The following is a 20,572-nucleotide window of genomic DNA, read 5'->3' on the forward strand; positions in this document are numbered from 1 at the left end:
GAATAATAAGCAAAATAATATAACTATAACCACAACTTCAAACAAAATTGGCTACCACCATGCCACCTACAAATAAGAGTACTACCATCTCATGGAGGGGATAAAAAATCCACTTTCCCCATAAGAATTAGGCATATATGGATATTCAAATAAAACAACATCACAGGGCTTACAAATGATACAGCACATATGGATCCAACACATAGAGTGATAACACAGCTAATATTACATGATCTCAAATGAGGGACCAAATCCAACAGCAACAACATGAGTATATCAACGGGCACTAAACCCCCCCCCCCAAAACCCAACCACCCACAAAAAAAAAAAAAAAGTGAGGAATCACGAAACAAATTCTAAGGATTATTAGATCACAAACACTTCGAGCTCCCTCCAAAAACAAAAACAGAAACATTGGAAAGGGACAACAATACCCCAAAAACCCATAAAATGATACAGCTGTAATAATGCACACAAGTACATTTAGGTCTTCAAATCAAACATGAACAGTATATAGATCATTCAGACTGCTAAAGACTTCAGCTTCATTAATCAGAGACAAATCAGCTGGTCAGAAAACTTCCTCCAAACCAGCTTACATTTGGATGAACAAATGCACTTCAACCTCCAATCATTAATTAACTTGATTCGGAAACTACACCGATGAAGCTTGACAAGAGCTTGCAAATTGCTATCAATACATTCAAAATTTCAAATACCGACTCTTACTCCCCCACCCCCAACATACAAGAAAAAAAAGCGCCAAGAACTAACATGACCGCAATACTTTTTACAACACTATTTATGCTAATACCATCCAAAGGATCTTCCAGATTGATACAGAGCATAATACAACATATAGGACATAAAAAGAAACATCATCTTGACAAGCTTTCATAATAAAAAGGTATTGAATACATAGATAGCCAAAAGGAACCAGACCATGAAACAGCTGTATATTGCATTTCCTTGCAGCCAAAATCTTTTAGAATTTCAGATTTGGAAGTCTTTGATATTGGAAGCCAAACAAAGTACAGAAATGATGATGCATGTCCATTTCAAAAAATAAATCAATGGCAAGGTTCAACAAAATCAAGTGTTTCAATTGTTAAAAACCAAGAAGAAGAAATTTTAACACACGTGCAAGTGCAAATCACTTGGAAGGGGGAGCATAAAAAAAATAAAAGCTTTTCTGCAATTACAAATCATAGGGTATTCTCCCTGTCACACTGCACTATGACAAAGATCTTGCTTGACAAATGATGCTTGGCTGAGGATCAAATATACAAAAATACTTTTAGAAGTGGACCCTAATCAACATGGAAATAGAAGAGTTGTGGAAAAACCACCAAACAAGCCGAATGTCAGCCACATGCTTCCATAGTGGCATCCAGGTGACTCTAGCTGATGTACAATGCATTTGGGATTTGCATATAAAAACTACAGACAGAATTAAATACCCAGAATCCCACAATGATACAACTTCTTGAAACCTGGATTTTTTCCATCCCCTGATGGTTACAGAATTTTACAAAATTTACAATTCGACCACGTAAAGAAACTTATCTTCCAAGAATACAAATGCAGTCATGGCTGAGATGTCATGTGGATTTGAATACAACTAGAAGCCACATATCATAGTGACACAAGCAATGCCTATAGGAATGAATGTTGTCTCCTCATCTCGTGCTCCAAATAGCAACAACAAAATTAGAAACCATCCACCTTATGTAGCTATTGAATGCACCAACATGTATTTAATTTCATCTAGGTCTGATTTAATAACCTCCATTAGCAGTCAAATATCAAATTTGACCAGTGGTGTCTTCCTTGAACTGATGATAAAAGGAAAAACAATGTCAAAACTTGAACCAGAATTGACCTTGAAAGAAGGAAAAAATAAAAAGCCTATTATATGATTTGATCATGAAACATCTCTGCCATTACATTGAAAAATGTTGTCAAAACCTACGCTAAGAAGCAATCAACAACATCTAGATAATAACATTTGATATGAATGCTTTCTGGCCGTCTATGCAATTCGTGGATTATTCTACATGCACCAGATAATTGATCTCGTAAATCCACTATAAACAAGGGGGGTGTGGAAGGCTTTCCAACCTATAAATTCTACATCTTTAGGCAACTAATATAATTTTGAAAGGTCCAAAGGAAAATTCCACACAACAGTTAATGCAAGTAAAACCTAACAACTCATAATTTAAATGGCTCTCTCCAAGGACTGAAAAGGGGATATGGAATTAATTTGGCCCAGGTACAGTATTGTTATCTATTACCTTCCAATGGAACAAATAACTCAATCGTGAAACTGATCAAACTATACAACATGTGTCCTAAGCTAACCACCACTAATAAACACTAATACACCACCACACGAGTAACTGCAGTTCTGAACAACATGGATGCATGCTGGTCATTTAGACAAATACCTACCGAGCATCAATGTGCATGTCTCAGAAGCAGCGAAGTTTATGCTTAAGGTGCTATTGGAATCCCACACCAGAAACTCGGAAGTGGGAATATTAAGGGATCATGCTTCCTAGTCTTAGGGAACATGAGGTTCCCAGCTTTGATTCCTTGCAGTAATTGGGACCTGAGGTAGGAAAGCATAACCTACCAATTTCACCAATACATCTGGTTTCTAAGTCTTTCCAATTTTAAAAAAACTAAAAGATTCATAGGATTTCATCACCTAAGTTCCAAAACAAGATCTTATCTCAAACCAATTAGATGGTTAATTACTTCAATTAGGAAATGGATCCTGATATTCAATAAATAAAAGCAGTGAGTTAAATGTCAATTCTAATAAGATAGGAACATATATTATGCACAACCATGAAAACAAATTACTTCAAATCATCAATTGAAAAGATACAGAATATTGAATATTCATGGTGCACGTAAAATCAGAACTACTTGAAGCCTCAAATAATTGGCCACTTTTGGCATGGGTTATACCTTTTGTGAAAACAAAACCCATATTGTTATATTTTTAAACAACATAGTGGTTATGATCATTTTTGCCCATTCTCAATGAGGAATTTTTTGGGACTCTCAAGGAGATGAAAATAGTTGCTCATATTGGATTTTCTATAGGCGCAAGTGCACGTGGATTTCAAAACTTTTCTAAATCCAAAATGCAACAGAAAAATCAGATTAAAATACTTTTAATCTAAGCATGCATTCATCATATGAAAACATCTATGGATCTAGTTCATATGCTGAAATTAACATAAACTGATTTTAGGAATAACAAACGAAAGTCTGTAATCAATTCACATATCTGAATCGCTTTTCTTTTGCTTCAAACCTGTAACTGAGATTGTATCCGATTCAATCCCTGGATCTGAGCCTAGATGGGTTCTGAATCAGTAGCACAAGCATCTTGCTTCTATGGGTATCCACAAGGCCAATCTCAATTATTTTCTGTTGGATCCTGCTTGTCTGAACCAAAGCCTAAATACGCTTGAACCAAACCTGGAGAGAATTTTAATTTTGAACCCTTTGATCTTTCTTTCTTGATTCTTGAAGAAACCAAGAACTCTTTCTTGATCATTCAACTAATCAATAAGAACAACTACCAAAAATTGGTTGTAACTAACTCTCAACAAACTTGAGAGCAAAGAAAACAAGAACCAAACAAATGGCGCCAACTAATTGACACCACTCCCTATGTGCCGCCCACCCTCTTTTTAGCTCCAAGGGAGGACGTCAAGAGAGAGAAGAGGCATGGGCTAGAGAGAGAAAGAGAAAGGGAGGCGTGGGCCCAGTGAAGATGGTAGCAAGGAGGGAGAGGTTTTTTCACAACTAAAGAGCTAGGGTCCTTTATATAGACAACTTAAAGATGTCCTAATCAAATTAAGATCTCTCATTCTAATCATATTAGAATTTTTAACCATAATATAGTTGGACCAAACAAATGGAGCGCCACCCATTACACACCCAAAGCCACACCCTACTCTAGGCGTCCCATCATATGGGACCCAGTTGAATGCACAAATCAACCCACATGATTTCATAAATTCACTTCAAGGGTTCTTAACAAAGAAACTCTTTCTTGATTTAATCCAAATCATAAATTAATTATCCAACAATTGAATCTCATTGAATCAAATTCAATTAGGTTCAAATTAAATGTAGAAATTGATAAAAACTTATCATATAAGTAAACCAACCACAAGAGAAATTGAGTTCACCCAGATGCTAGTAAAGTTAACATAAACCCAATAGGATTTCTCTAAATCCATATAAATTAGTGCTTCATAAGTCCAATTATAATCAATTTAGGTATTTTCCCTTTATGTGTGATCCTATAGATTCAATTCTATCTGGTAGTGAGAAATACCATGATCTCTATCATAGATATCACTGAAATCTCTTTCAGTGGATCGGAACAGTTTCACTCTAACTCGACAAAACTATTGATCCAAAATGATCCTATTGAGCTCTCACAATCCACGAGTGACATCTAGCAATATGTAGTGAAAATCCAGCAGAACCGAAATAAAATCTCTAGGTGTAGTTAATGTATAATGCAGTCCCTCTATCGTGAGTCCCGACTAGATGGCAGGTCATGGATAATCGTCAAATCTCATCATCAGTCATATGATAGATGTGATCCGCTCAAATCCAATAGTGATTCCAAATGAAAATTCATTTTCATTAATCACACTACTATGACCATAGATTTGTGGACTTAACTTCTCAAATCCATAGAACTACTCCTCTTTATCAAAATCGATAGATTCCATCTAGTTGCACACATTGCTCACATAGCTCAATCAATTGAAGTCAACATCCATTACAAAAAACTCATAATCCAATTAATGTTTATATGTAGTTAAACTACAACAGTCTTACTGTGAGCAACTATGACACCGCAGGTCAAAAGATCAGTCACACAACTACAGCATCGAGATAATCACTGACAATCGAATAAAACTCCATGTAATCTCTCGTATGGTCACACTCAATATTAGTTGTTCTCTAACAACTATCCGTACTTTCTGCTTAGTATTTCTACACCATAGATTAAAAATTCATCTACCCCAAAAGAAGCGAACTGTGCGTCGGTCTATTTGGATAAATCACCGTCCTTATGACTATTTTATAACCAAGAATAATTTAGGAACCAATCATACATGTCTTTAATTCTCAATATTTGAGAATATGTATTGTAATATCAATTTCAAAGATGATTCAAAGACACATAACACTTGAATGAGAAAAAAAAACTTGCCCTTTAGTGATTAAATCAATAGTTTACGTACAAATGTGTCATAGAACAAAAATGTATCAACCAATAATTGATTTTTAGGACATACATCTAACAGTTCAACCATTTCATGCAAACTTCAAGAACTTGAATTGGAAAAAACAAAAATTCTTAAATGCTGTAAAGTTGCATCCTTCCAATTGAAAAGATGCAATCATAAACCTCAATTACTTTGGATGCATTCCCTCTTTCAAGAAGCTTCTGAGGAGAGGTGCTGGACTGTGTGAAAGCATAGATAGGTGTGCCTGTCCGTACAATATGATATATACTATGCCAGAGCAACATGTGGCAACTGGCAAGGCCACATGCCAGTGTATGCTGCCAATTTTTGCTAATCTCTGCCAGGAACTAGCACGGCACAGCATGACATGCATTATGCCATTGCCAGGCAAAGACAATACTAGCTCATGGCCCTTAAAATTTGGTACCGAAGTTCAATGAAAGATGACAGTCCTGAGCTAACTTTAGTACAATATGTGAGAAAGATTCCAAAAATCCTCCAATTAAACCAGAAAAAGCCCTTAGAAGGAACTAGCGATGACTAACAATTCATGGAACCAGCCCTGAGGGAACATGGCTTTAGTTATAGTTCTTGTTTTCCTTGAAACAACAGTGCTACAACAAAAGAACAGACAAAGGATAACCAAAAAGAAGAGGCTATGGTTTGATTGGTCTCAAAGCTCCCCCCGGCCCTGACTCCTTCCATCTCTCATCTTTAGGCATGATATGCACCACACCTTTCTCATACATAAATCAAGAGGATTTGCCCATGCATATCACTCTGGCTCTATTAGCCAATATAATGTCCTTTTTCTGAATACATATAGCCAATATAATGTCTAACCAGATCATAATAGCACATTTTCTAACCCATAGTAAAAATACAAATATGATGATAATGTTTTCTAAGATCAAATATTGAAATTTCAGCTGAATTAATCAGTATTAAGTATTAACTGAAACTAAGTGATTTTTTTTTTTTTGACCAGTTTTAGCTAGTGTTGATTATGTTTTTTTAGTATTAGCAGTCTCAGCCAAAACCGGCAGCAGTTATTGAAACTATTCAATGTGAACTTCTACTGATGTCTGGGACCAAATAGAAGGCATCTTCTCATTTTACAGAATCTTGAGAGACAACAAAGGGCAGTTGATGTCACCTCAGTGTCACCCCCTTGTTTCTTGTTTGAAAGTTAGCTGAAGGAAGATGCAATGGGCATTATTCATCCCTCTCCCACCCTAAGAACTAGTTGTTGAACACATTTCTCTTTTAACTCTGCTCCCTGACAGCGATCTGAAGAAATAAACAACGCTAGAAATAGTGTAACCCAATGTAAGAGCAGAGATTAGTTCAACAAGAGCACACATGAGAACATGGCCATTTAACCTACTTATAGTGAAAGTGACATTGGCAGTGCAACAATTGCAGGCAGTAAGGCTCAAGTGAAGGGCGATGGTGCTCTAATTTGATCTTGGATTTCATGACTGTCAACATATCAGGAGACAAGACATAAATATTGAGAACATCAATCCTACAACTTGAGGCACAAGTAGCAGTGCAATCGAACCAACCCAAGCCAAGTCAAGTAGCTAGAAGCTTGAGCTAGACTTGATTCAAAACACTCAGGCTTGAAACTTGACTTGAGATCAATTGAGTCTTAATATCTAAGCTCGAACTCAACTCCATCATAAATAAGCAATGCTTAAAATCGACTTGACTTGAATATCAACTAAGCCATACTTGAACTCGAATTCAAGCCTTGGTCATAATTAAAAAATATGGTTAAAACAAAATATAATATTATATATAATTAAAATAAAATATAATATAAATATTATATTTTAAAATTTAAATTAATAATATATATTATTAAAAATACATATACTTGACTAAGCTCACGAGCCTTCAAGCCAAGTATTTTACTATTTAAGCTCGACTCAAAAGATTGTTCGAGCTACTCAAGCTCAGTAACCATCGAGTTAAGTCGAGCTCGGGCCCGAGTTGAGCTCAAATAGTTCATTTGCACCCCGAGGCACAAGAGAGGCACAAGTGGATCATACATATGCAAGTCATGTGAGACACAACAATGCATCTGATTCTAGTGATCATTTGAACCAAAGCCACATAGATTCCAAGTTGGCCTCTTCAGGAAGTTCAGGATATGGCTATAGCACTCACAAAAGGTACATACTTGGAACTTTCATGACTTAATGACGGCAGCCACACAATTGCAGCAAGAGTACATGTGCCCAATGACAACATGATAACATCCATGTTCCGGAAGTGAACTCTCTCATTTACTATTCTCAAACCCATCAATATTCCCACCTACATCATGATAATGATGGCAATGACCACCATTATTTGTGTGATCTACCTCACAGCACTGTGGTACTAAATTGGTGGACATAACTAATTTTGTACTCGTGCACATTTTTCAGTTTATACATAATTAGGTGCTAGGCAATTTATGATACTGATCTTCCATAGGTCAATACATACATGTGATATAATTAATGCATTTAGCTTCATATAGTTTAGCTTCAGCCTGATATACCTGACTTAAATTATTATCCTGGACCAAAATATAATAAAATGATGTAAATAGCTTGCCTTGATTTCTTTTATCATTCTCCAAGTATTTTCCATTTTTTTTGGATTTTATTCTGGATTTTTGAGCCAAACTTCGAAACTCAGAGCGAAACCACTAAAGCCATGGAAATAACCAAACCCAACATGTTATTCAAGAGGATCGAAACCAAAAGTGAAACCAAGATTGAATTTTAAAACCCATGTATCTTTCACAAGCAACATAATCAACAAATTAGTGTTGAGACTTCAGAATATAGAAGGCTTGGTCACATGCTTGCTAATTGATTACATATCTTACATACAAGTAACTATTTCATCCAACTCTTTTTCAACATGGCAATCAGCCTCTTCATGCCTAATCCACTCAGAACTGGATCACTGACTCAGTAAATATTTGCCAACAATCATAGAACATCATTTGTTAGTTCATCACAAATCCTTAAATTATAAACTTTGCAATAAGAGCATGGCCCTTAATCACTGTGTCAAAACTTGCAATCACACATAATTTCTCACTTAATGCTAGCAGATTGCTTTCAATGACGATGCAATACCTGACCATTGGGAGTATGTTAATAAACACCTAAAACACTTCCTAGGCTAAATCCTCATGCACCTACATTTGCACCTCCACTAGGACTCCTCAAGAAGAAAACAGAATGCCAAATCCATGTGACCGATCATCTCCAGTAGACCTATTAATTGTCAGTACTCTTTAGATATATCATATATCCCATCAAACGTCACCAATAAAACCTATCTAACTCTGAAGACTCCAATTATCGCTTGAACAGTGAAGAGAAGACCTAAAAGGAAAACACTCAACTTATAGATGCATATGAAAACGTTGTAGCACATATTGTGCATGATGGAATTCAGTGAATGGATAATCTACAACCACATTATCTACAGAGGAATGTATATGAAAATCAATTTCAACTTGTCCATAATCTCTAAGCATTTCTTAGTCATATTGGCATGTGTCTATGTCGTTACTTCCAAACTCTTGCAATAAGATTCCCGGCATCCAATGACCATCTAATTCAACTTTGAATCAGTCAAATTTCTACATAATATTGACACTCTACATGGACAAAGAAGAATACTTGTTGAAGTACACTTCCTAGTACTTATTTTTGTAATTGTTGTTCCTGCTAAAATAGAAAGATGATGTCTAAAACCAAAAAAAAGATGGGGATAAGGGAAGCTTAAATTAGGTAAATTATTTTGTTGGTCAGCATGTCCATCAAAGACCAGAAAATGCTCCACTAGGGGAGGAATCAAGAATCTAAAATGAAGGCTATAGGAACTGAAGAATGTGACCCTGATGCATGTTGTGAGAAAAAAGAAATTTGAAAAGGCAATTTACCTCGTAATCTTCCAACCACTTTTGACAACAAGTTGGAGAAAAATATACTAAAAACAGGATGACCATTGTCAAACTATCGGACGAAACCAAAGGAAACTATTGAAGATCAAATTGGCAAGCAGACAAGAACACCAAAGACACGTCACAAATTCTGACACATGTCTCCTGTCAGAAATGAAAAAATCCAGCATCCAGCCATATGGAAGGACAACAAACACATGGCCGACAAGAACAAAAAAAATAAATAAATAAATAAATAAATCTAATGAAACACTCAGAAGAACCAATGATTAGTATAACTATCTCTGGGAACCTGATCAATAGGCTGGTGGGTTCTTAGAGACAATAAGCAGCAAGCATCATCCACCTACAGCACAACAAGCATTAAATTCACTCACTTGATAAAGTCATAACTTTATGAAAATTTTGACAATATGGGAAAAATGATCTCTTTAAAGTTGGCTTCAGCAGCATCACAATAGCACTGTTGGTGTACAAAAGACCAGCACATTAAGTTAATGCCTGAATGGGTCTTGGGTGAAAAAGGCAAAAGTTCTACATTATGCTAGCAACAAGGATGATAGGAGTGAATTTTCTAACCACGGGGTTGGATATTTTTAGTAGAACCCAAAAGACCTATGAGGCATGGACAAAGGAATATAACACAAAACAGATACATGAGTATGGCAATCTTTTATTAAAAAAAAAAAAGAAAAAAAAAAAGAGATGCAATACACCCTGTATACAGTCATAGATATATAGTTCTTATAGTTTTACACATATGTATAAGAACATCCATAAAGCACAATGGATCAGCACAAATATTCATAAGATCAAAGTCCATTCACCATTCAATAACATCAACATCCAAAAACTCCATCAATCAGAAAGCATTCAAATCCATACACTCCCATACAGAAACATCAACATCATAAACTCTAAATCTAACCACCCGTAATTAAAAAAACAATCTTCACCCTTGAAGGAGGAGGAGGAGGAGAAAAGATTCTTTCTCCTCATTCTTATAGAGGAACCCCTCAAGCATCACATGCATCAAGGAAGTATGTGAAATCATTTTTTTTATTATTTCTAAAACTTAGGATATCTAAATTAAGTATATCCTAACCATATATTAACCCAGCATGTAATTTGAAATATTCTTGCTCCCTAGTCCAAAAAAAAAAATTAATAAAATCGCCCCTATGCACATAGTACAATGCATGTTAGGATAAAGAAACAGTAAACTGCAAATTATTCCTTCCATTGATAGTCACAAATAATAAAGTACAGCCCCAAAGGTCACCAATGCAACATAAATCTCAATTTATTGCTAAAAGGGAAAAGGTAAAGACTGCTCTGTGGACATCCACAGAACAGTCAAACCAACGATTCAAGCTATTGGATATAATCTACTATCTCTAAATCGTTTGCTGTCAAAAGACCATGTGATTCGGCAATCCTTGGACCTATACAACCAGTGAACAAAAATAAGCATTGTTTTAATTATTTAAATTGTCCATTATTGATCACTAGATGCACAAACGATATATAAAGTAGGGACCTTCAAGTCATACAATTTTCAACAGAAAGCAACTACGGATATTAAATCACATCCAATGGCTTGAATCATCGATACCTGGCCCCCAATCATAAGGTCAAGACCTACCTTATTTGAGCTATTGTGTGCATATACATATATCTGCACATATACATATGTACACAGAATTTAAAAATAGAATTTAATCTTACATGTTTCTAGTCAGTTGGCAATAGACATGTACACACACCCAAAAAAACAAAAAAATAATAATAATAAAAATGAAATTTAATCTTACATATTTCTAGTCATAGCTGACAATATACATACACATACATCTTACCTTACTAATAGTTGACAATGGACATTCTGCAGCAAGAAATGTCAAGAAGAAAAGATCAAACTGCATTTTACTTGTTTCTTAGCGAAATCCTTTACTATCTATATAATCTTGTAAGCATCATTTAAGGAAATGGAAAAAATACACAAACAAGATAAATAGTATCAAACCAAAAATATCACTAATTTCCAGCACACAATGATAAACTACAGAAACCAAACAATAACCAATGTGACAATAAAATAAGAAAATACAAATCCATGAGCAATTACTCTGCAAATATTCTCATAGACAATACCTAATGTTAGATGCATCAGGTTTTCCTGGAATATTTAATCCAAGATTTTAAATCTAGTGTGATAGGCTGTCCCGATTTTTTTATGGAATGGGATGCACCACTATCCCGACACTTGGAATAGAGGATGTCCCAAGACATGCCGATTGACGCTAGCATGATAGCGGGATGATTTTATCTCCACACTTGGATGGTACCCTATCCTTATGTCCCATGGGACGTCCCATCGGGACTTTGTGAGTCTTCGATTTGATCCACTAGAAAAAATGCCAACTAAGCAAATTCTCAGATGTACATATATGCAAACTCTGGGCATGTATTAGTACCAATGCAAGACCATGAAGAAAATTGGTCCTTCAGTGGTCCTTTAAAATTTTAATAACAATAACAAAGGCTAGGCTATCCTAGAAACAGCTGTCATACCATGGCAGTAATCTTCTTCAAGCATACAGCATAACAGGGTATCGGACAACAAAAGGTTCAATCATTGTGTTAAACAGACAACGAGAAGAACATATCAAAAGTTAAAAAGATGAAACACTTTCCACTTATTCCAACAATTAATTGTAGAATAAACATAAACATAAGTTAAATCAGCAATAGCAGAAAACCACAAATAAATAAACCAAACAATCTATGCAAACATGCACATGAAAACATATTATAGAACAATGTCAATACAGATACATGTCTGTACAGATGCATGTGTCAGTATAGATACATACTCAAGGATTCAGGTAATAAACAATCAGTGTTGTCTGATGTAAATCTTTCACTGATTCACTAACAGGATAAAAACAGTTGATTGTCAGAAACCATCATGAACAACTACAAAGCTGAACTTAAAATGGTTAAAACTTCATCCTACAGCATGAATGTACAAAGCGAACGTGACATTTCACCAGAGTAAGAAGGAAAATAAGCAAAGAAAGTTATTCGTATCACCACACATTCAAAACGCCATCACTAAAAGGATATTATAAACACCAAGTCCTGTGTTTTATATAGTAATTATTCAAGATAAAAGAACTTTGGCCAAAGATGTAGCCATTTATGGCCAACCTCTGGAAGGTTCAAAAGGCTAAGAAATACTACTGATTGTCTTAAGCACACAAATGTTAATTGTTGCAGCGAAGAATGTTCTGATATAAGCCAAGGTAAAAGTAGGCAGTCTTCCTTCTAACCACTATCATTAACTTACTTTTTCATCTCAAGGGCTAGCTTGCATGCGGTACCAACTATTAGCAGCAAGAGTGGTGGCAAGCAGCAGTGAGCATGCAGGATTGACCCCAGGAATAGGAAACCAGTTGCTGTCATGAGTTCTTTGAAAACATCCTTCAATCTGAAGACAAGCGACGTCTCTTTCCATAGTCCGGATCCCTAGAGTGAGACCTGTAATGTTCTTCTGGCACCATCCGTGACTTGTTTCGAGACCTAGAAGAAGAATGCCCTCCATCCCAGTCACTTTCATTATCCCAATCTCTATCTCTCTGCCTTTGGTCCCGATACCTGTCTTTCTCCTCCCTGTATCGTTCCCTATCAGACCTGTCGCGCTCTTTTTCCCTCTCATCACGATACCTCCTCTCAGAGCTCCCTGACCAGTCCCGCTCTGAACCTCTTTCTTTCTCTCGAGATGCATTTGATCTCCCAACTTTCTCATTGTTCACCTCCCCGTAGCCATAGTCAGCAGCGACATCATCACCACCATAACTTGATTCCCCTGTCCTTCTTCCATGATCCTCTCCTGTCCACCCAGCCATGCCCGTATCAGTCCACATTCCTACAGAATGCCCTTCCATCCCATTGCTACCCATCATTCCCATTGCATTTCCAGACATCCCACGGCCAAAGAAAGCAGGGTTAACATGAGGTGCCACTCCAGGAAGGCCAACACTGCTCACTGCTTGGAATGGAGGCATCATCCCAGGAAAAGCAGGACCAGAAAAGCCTCCAAAAGGGCCTCCTCCACCCATGTATGTTGGGTCAAATGCTGCACCCATCATTCCCTGCGGGTGCATCATCCCTCCTGCAGGACCATATGGGCCACCAGTGACCCCAGTCCCAACTCCCCCTCCAGGCCCCCCAATTCCTTTTGCACCCATACCTCCCCTTCCCCTCATGGGCCCAGCACCTCCTTGACCCCTGTTGGGTGGTCCCTGCCCACCTCGACCACCCCATCCACCGCCTCTACCCATCCCACCAATCATCTGCCTCCTTCCATGTTGCTGAGGTTGTGCTTGAGCCTGTCTGTTCGTATAAGCTGCACCCATCTGCTTCAAAACCTGAGGAGAAGCATATTCTACTGCACAAGGCCGCCCATTAAACATGTGACCATACATTCCTTCCTTACAGGCAGCTGCAGCTGTAGCATCGTAGAACTCAACCTGACAGTAACCCTTCGACTTCCCACTAGCTCTCTCTTCAAAGAACTTGATCTCCTTCACCCTCCCATACTGTGACATCATGCTCTCAAGCTGAGCATCAGTTGTCCACCAGTGCAGGTCCCCCACAACAAGTATGGTTGGGCCATCAGCATTCACCAAGCCCATTCCTGACCTTGAGTTATCATTCATCACCGCATGGTTCACAGAATTTGCTACTGCCTGAATGACAGGCACCGGCTGGGGGTTCCTGACACCACTTCTTACCGAATCAGATGGCAGCAACAAAGGCCCACTAGCATACTTGGGATCCATACTGGTTTTTGGTGGTGAAGGTGCCAGAGAATTTCCATGAAACCCAGCATTCCCTACATTACTCTCTTGGACCGTCTCTGGAGCCTTAATTCCTTCGTGAGAAAACCCTTCAGGAAAATCACCACTCCCTTCTTCCAGTCCCTTTCTAGCAAGAAACCCACCAGACTTCTGCTCCGTTTCCAGGGACCCAAAACCGGGCTTTGGCTCCTTCCCTTGCTCCCCAAGTCCTGGGATGCTGGCACTGGCTTGGCCTCCCGGCTGGGGGGTGGCTGAACCAGGGCCATCCATCTTCTGGTTAAGGAATCCACCGTTGCTGAAAGGAACAGGTGGCTCACGCCTTTGCTGCACGGTCTGCAGGAAATCCTCACCGATGTTGACATCATTATAGAGATCATCAAACTCATCATCCTCACCCATCATCTCCTCCTCTGCGAGGGCCGGGATCGCTCCTCCACTCCCCTGGTACTGCAATTTCTGGCTTCCCCCACACTCCTCATCCCCATAATCCAACTGCTCCTCCATCACAGGATCCATAAACACCAAAACGTCCAGAAAAATCAACTGCGAAACGAGATCTCCAAAACCCTACCTAATAAAACCCAATATTTTTTTCCTTTTAATCGAGAGTTCAATGGAATTAACAGTATACCCACTATTTCAGATATAATAAATCCATCTAGCCAACAACAACTCACAGGTATAGCAGAACCAAAAAAATAATTGGCCAAAAAGACAAAAAAAAAAAAAAAAACTAAAGAAGTTTAAAAATAATACCACTAACATTAAAGGAAAGAAATCTTGTAATATAAGCAGAAATAATAAGATTCAGACTAATAAAACAACAAAATCGACGCAATAAAATTGAAGGAAAATAGGGCAAAAAAGGTAGTGGATAGATTTGAGATTTCTAAATTTAGAACAATGACAGGTGGGGGCGTTGCAGGAAGAACCATATACCTGTTGAATTTCTTGATGGAAAATTGCCTCTCTCTCTCTCTCTCTCTCGTCTATCTCTTTCTTCTTCTTCTTCTCCACCTTTTTTTCGTCTTCTTGTTTTTCTTTTCTCGAGAGATGGCCGGATCCGTCTGGCGGCGGCGGCCGAGCACCGATTGGGGGTTTTGCGGTTGCCGCTGTCTCGCCTTCTTTTTCCCCTTTTTCGCGTGCAAGGGGAACAGAGAGCAGAGGACGGAATGTTCGATGGCTCCAGGCTCCCCCAGTCTTATACAGCCACTAGGGTTATGAATCAACCGGTTTTGTTGGACCGCCTCAAATCCAATATCCAACCAGAGCAAACTTTGAAGCCGGTTCAGCGGTTGCACCTTATCAGTCATTACTTTTTTATTTATGTATTATTATTAGAAAAAGCTCATGGGCAAAAATACTCTTAATTCTCCAAATTCCGGTGAAAGAACAAAGAGATCTCACTTACAACTTGTGAGTGTACATACCGTTAGCATGGGATGTAGGTTCACATGAATGACATGTTTATTCCTTGAGGGATTTTTAAGCTTTCATGCTATTGTTGCTCGGAAAGAAGAACCCGCCTCCAATCTTTCTTAAGTAACTTTGTTAGAATTGTGTTACTTAAAATTGCCCAATATGGTCCTATCCAACTAATGCAAAAACAAATTTGGCCTTAGTCTAAAGCATCCTGTTTAAACAAATTTAGTTAAAAACAATTGCTTTTGTACTGGCAAGATACTAAATGAGGAGCTGACTAAGAAGCATGAATTCCACATGCATGTTTGGATTGAAAAGTGTCTGCACATAATGTTGCCCACACTCTACATCGCTTATGTCACAAATAAACCAAATCTTTGGGGATGTGTAAGATTTATGTAGAATAAAATTATCAACGGATAAATAAATAGGCATGAAAATAAATAAAATAGAAGTAAAAGTTTAAATGTAACCTTTGCTACGGAGTCACCTATGATGCTATTGGATAGATCAAACCTCTCAAGATAGATAGGGACTTCATGCTCTTCTACTTACAATATCAAATCATAATCCACTATCAACCAATTTTGCATGCACAAGCAAATGTTAATAAACACTTTGAACCATCAATCTAGATATCAATGAGCTCAAAAGGATATTTCAAAAATTAAAAAAAAATATATTCTACATCTCTAACTCTTTTACTATATCTCTTATAGTTTCTCGATCATAATAGCCTGCAAGATGAGGCTATGAACAAGGACCCACAGGATATAATATGGCTTATCATCCTATATACTATATGAGGTCTTACGATCATTGTGCCATATAAGAGTTATCTTAACTAAAAAACTAGATCTGTCAAATTTCTCTAGATCAACCTCAAATTGGAGAGAATATAGGCTTAAGAAGGAAAGATAAGATATCACTAGTGAAAGAGAGCTTTTCCAATATATAAAAGTTAAGGAATTTGTCCATTAGATAATATAACACACGGGATCTCAAATACTCTAATCAAAAGAACCTTTTAAGAATACAATATCAATTTGTATAAAAAATGAAATAAGAATTGTGCATATGTTTTTGGTGCAAAGGAATATTTTGATTGCATGCATAATGCTTAAAGTTTCACGAATAACATTTCCAAGTTTAGTGCAACTCTTTGGTCATAACTTTTTCTAGCTAAATTTTATTCAGTCAAAAATTATTCTATAAATTATTCCAAAGTATTTGAAATTCTAATGTCCAATAGTTAATATCCATTCAAAATTTTAAACCAAATAAAATACTTTTTATAATTTATGATAGGCTCCATTGGCATTTAATGTGACAACCCATGATAAAAAAAATAAAATAAAATATATATTTTTTAGGCAAATTTTGTTTATGTATTGGTTGGATATTTTTTTTTAAATTGGAAATTTAACATAAGATTGTATAATTTTGAGAAAAAAATTTGTATGATCAAATTAATATAACATTTTACTTAACATATCTAATTAGAGATATTAAATGATATCATTCTCAAACTCTATCTTTGAGATGAATTTAAGATTTGGAGAGATGGCATCATTATGAACATATTTAATAATTTTTTGGCTTAATATACATTTCTATAATCTTTCTTCGTGACAAATATGGTAATTGCAGGTTTTGGATTTATATACAATTTATTTTGCTATCAAGTTGAAATGTAGTTTTTTTTTTACAAATTTATTATGATTAATATGTGAAAAAAGAGATTGAATTTTAAGGTGCATAAATTATTTGTTCACTCATCAGATCTTTCTTGTTTGACCTATAAATTCTATTTATAAAAATTGAAGAATTCATGGGGCATGAGATCTCTTATTTCTTTCCATGGTTTACCCTTCTTCATCTTATGAGAAACGTACCAAATGAGAGCATATATGAGAGGGATAAAGAGAATCAAAAGAAGAAGGACAAAGAGAAAGATAAAGAGCAATAATGTGAATAAAGATAGGGTGTAAACACATAAGAGAGAATAAGAGAAGGCATTAGGGGGAGAGCAAAATAGAACTGTTAACATAAGAGAGGAAATGAGTAAAGTGCATGAGAGGGGGAGAAAGCATGAAAAATCTCATCTTGTGAGAGAGCATGAGAGTGTATGAGAGTTGAGAGTCTAAATTTCGCACGATGGAAGAATTTTCATTAAAATTTAATATCTCATTGAATCAACTAATATAAATTTGAATTCTGATTTATTAAAGAAATCTTAGAGTTGAGAGGATTTACACATACTTTATCACTATCAAGTTTGAAATAAAAGCTAAATCTTTCACTTCAAAAATATGGTCCACTAAAGCAAAATATGTATTGGACAACTAATGATGATGATCTTTATTGTTTGATTAACAAGAATCAATAATTCTATCTTGCAACTTATCTCTCTATTTATTATTCTTTTTTTCCCAATAATACTACTTAGCAAGCTCCAATAAGAACTCTCTTTTCCTTAGAAGCCATCACACGTGCCAAATGCTAGTGTAACTAAAATTATTATGTTGAACTTATAATTGATCATGAAAGTAAAAGTGGAAAAGAATAAAATAAGTGATAAAGAGTTGGATCATGAGAAATTTTAGTTAGCAACAAAAATTTATAGCTAAAAGAAAATCATTATGAGATGATAATAAAAGATAAAAATAAAGTTAACAATATATAAAAAATGAATAATATGATAAATAGTCAAAGCAAGCAAAGGGACTATATAATGCACCCAAAAAAATTATGAATATGTAGAAAAATGATAATGCTTTTAGATGCCATTATTGCATATGAAAAATTTCTCAAATCATTTAATAGTGATTTGTAAATTAATATATGTACCACACCATTTCCTATGAGTTATGTTAATTATTACTTGCAATTTACTATTCTACCATCCCAATATATCAGATCTATTTCTATGAGTTACACTAATCCTCTCATGCCATATAGTAGTAGAAACATTTAATCTATATGATAAATACTACCTAACATTACTCAAGGATGAATTAAACTTGATAAATATGCAATTGTATTGAATTTTACTCAATAAGAATTCCAAGGCTTATAGTCCGAGTATGTTTTCTTAAATTAAATGTGTAACATAATTGACCTAATCAAATAGCATGAACAGATTTATTATTCTACTAAAATTTAAATTTTTGCAACATTTGAGTTTCAATCATTGGACTTATACCTAGCCTCAAGCCATCATGAAAATAAAAGAAATGAGATGGACATATTTTGAATAACATAATATCAATCCAACAGACTAAACTTGATTATGGATAGAAAAGTTTTAACTTCATCATTGATTATGATCTTGATCTAAATTGGTCAAATTATTATCAACTTAACCAAACCTAAATTACACTTAAGATGAGGTTATGTCGAGTTGGCTTGAAAAAAAATTGGCCCATGTCCCACCTCATTTCAAATTATTAGATTAACTTTTACTAAATTTAGTACCAAGCCTCTTGATCCAATAGGATATAACTAAATCTAAACAGATAGACCATACTTCATGATCTAAAAGTATAAGATAATACAAGTTTTGTTGATTGAGTTGGCCTAGATTCTCATATTGATATTCAAAACTTGTAAGATAGATAATTCAAAAGTCAAAGATTATCAAGTGAAATATGGCATTGATCAACTCAATCTGTTTGGTAGATCATTTTCTCATATAATAAATTAGAAAGGAAATGTACATCTCAATTAAAACTAATTAACCTAATTTAAATATGTTACGAACCAAACCCAACTCAAATTTTGCTAAATATGAGATTGGGTCATATTGGTTATAGAATTTTCAACCTATTACCGAGGTCCAGTTATGTTAGAATGGATTAAGGCCAAAATTTTTGACCATAATCAAAAGTTAAAGAATTCTCAAAAGCAAGCCAAACATTTGAAATTCTAAATTTTAGCTTATCAATCATCATTGACTTAATCCAACCTATATTGAGCTTGATATAAAGGGTGTATCAAGTTGGCACATAGAAATTTCAATCATGCACTATCCTTCTCTTTTAACTATTGGGTCGATTTTTGCTAAATTTAGTATCAATCCTCTTGAACCAAAAGAAAATAATATGCACATGGATTAGTTGATACAATTTATGACTTACCAAATCATTATGCAGCACTTGTAACATAGTTATTTTAAGAAGTCTAAGATTGTCCGGTTGAACACGAGTCCAATTAACTTATTTGCTGGATCAAGTACTTACATAATGGGTTATAAACGTGCATAGCTATGATTTGAAGCCCGACAACATCTCAATCCAATGTATGATAAATCAAAATCATATTTTAAAATCTTTAAATAATTAATAATAGAATAAATTATTCATATTATAAACTAAGATCTCTAATAACCCAACAACATAGGCCATACATACATTTCTATATAAGACAAACTTGATTTACAAATTGATAATAACATTAAAAGTAAGAAAAATTATATATATATTTGTTAGAAAAAGAACCACTAACAAACCCTTTAAATATATAGGTCATAAACTTATTCTATTTGCAGTCATGGAGTATGATGAGTTGGTACTTGTAATGATGACCATATTTTAGGGTCTTGCCCATACAACTCCTTATGCTTAAAAAAAAATTACCTATGATTGAATATCTTGCCACATCTCATACTATAGAAATAACTCATCATTGGTGACTAATATTTTGACTTAAAAAATGATCCAAATGTGATAATACATATTAGAATAATCACTCCAAATTATATAAACTAAGCCATATTATTGTATAATAAAATTTTGATAACAAATAAGAAATGTTAAATGTTTTTACATGAAATAAACTTGCTCATTTTGATCCATACAATGTGCAAGAACCAACCTCCTCTCATGGAATAAAAAAGACAAATAAAATTGAACAATAAATGAAAATGTTAGTGTATTATCATTCGCATTAGATTTTCAAGTTGCCAGCGCAAGTATAAATTCAATCTAATAGCATCTCATAATCAAAGA

The 20,572-nt window shown here is 35.4% G+C and overlaps 1 protein-coding gene across 2 annotated transcripts; it reads right to left on the bottom strand.

The window, feature by feature from the left end:
- Positions 1 to 1,172: 1,172 nt before the first annotated feature.
- LOC105051301 (uncharacterized) lies at positions 1,173 to 15,326 on the bottom strand. Of its 2 annotated transcripts, XR_833204.2 has the most exons (3): positions 15,081 to 15,326; positions 12,629 to 14,712; positions 1,173 to 1,835 (listed from the first exon to the last, which is right to left on the bottom strand). XR_833204.2 is itself a non-coding variant. In XM_010931657.2 (2 exons), the coding sequence occupies exon 2, from the start codon at positions 14,655 to 14,657 to the stop codon at positions 12,765 to 12,767; it is 1,893 nt and encodes a 630-aa protein (XP_010929959.1). In that variant the 5' UTR covers positions 14,658 to 14,712; positions 15,081 to 15,326; the 3' UTR covers positions 12,395 to 12,764. The 2 variants fall into 2 exon arrangements, 1 of the variants encoding a protein (XP_010929959.1); XM_010931657.2 differs by lacking the exon at positions 1,173 to 1,835 and having other exon boundaries at positions 12,395 to 14,712.
- Positions 15,327 to 20,572: the final 5,246 nt, after the last annotated feature.

The sequence above is a fragment of the Elaeis guineensis genome, chromosome 9, assembly GCF_000442705.2.
Source record: "Elaeis guineensis isolate ETL-2024a chromosome 9, EG11, whole genome shotgun sequence".
In the NCBI taxonomy this organism is placed as follows: domain Eukaryota; kingdom Viridiplantae; phylum Streptophyta; class Magnoliopsida; order Arecales; family Arecaceae; genus Elaeis; species Elaeis guineensis.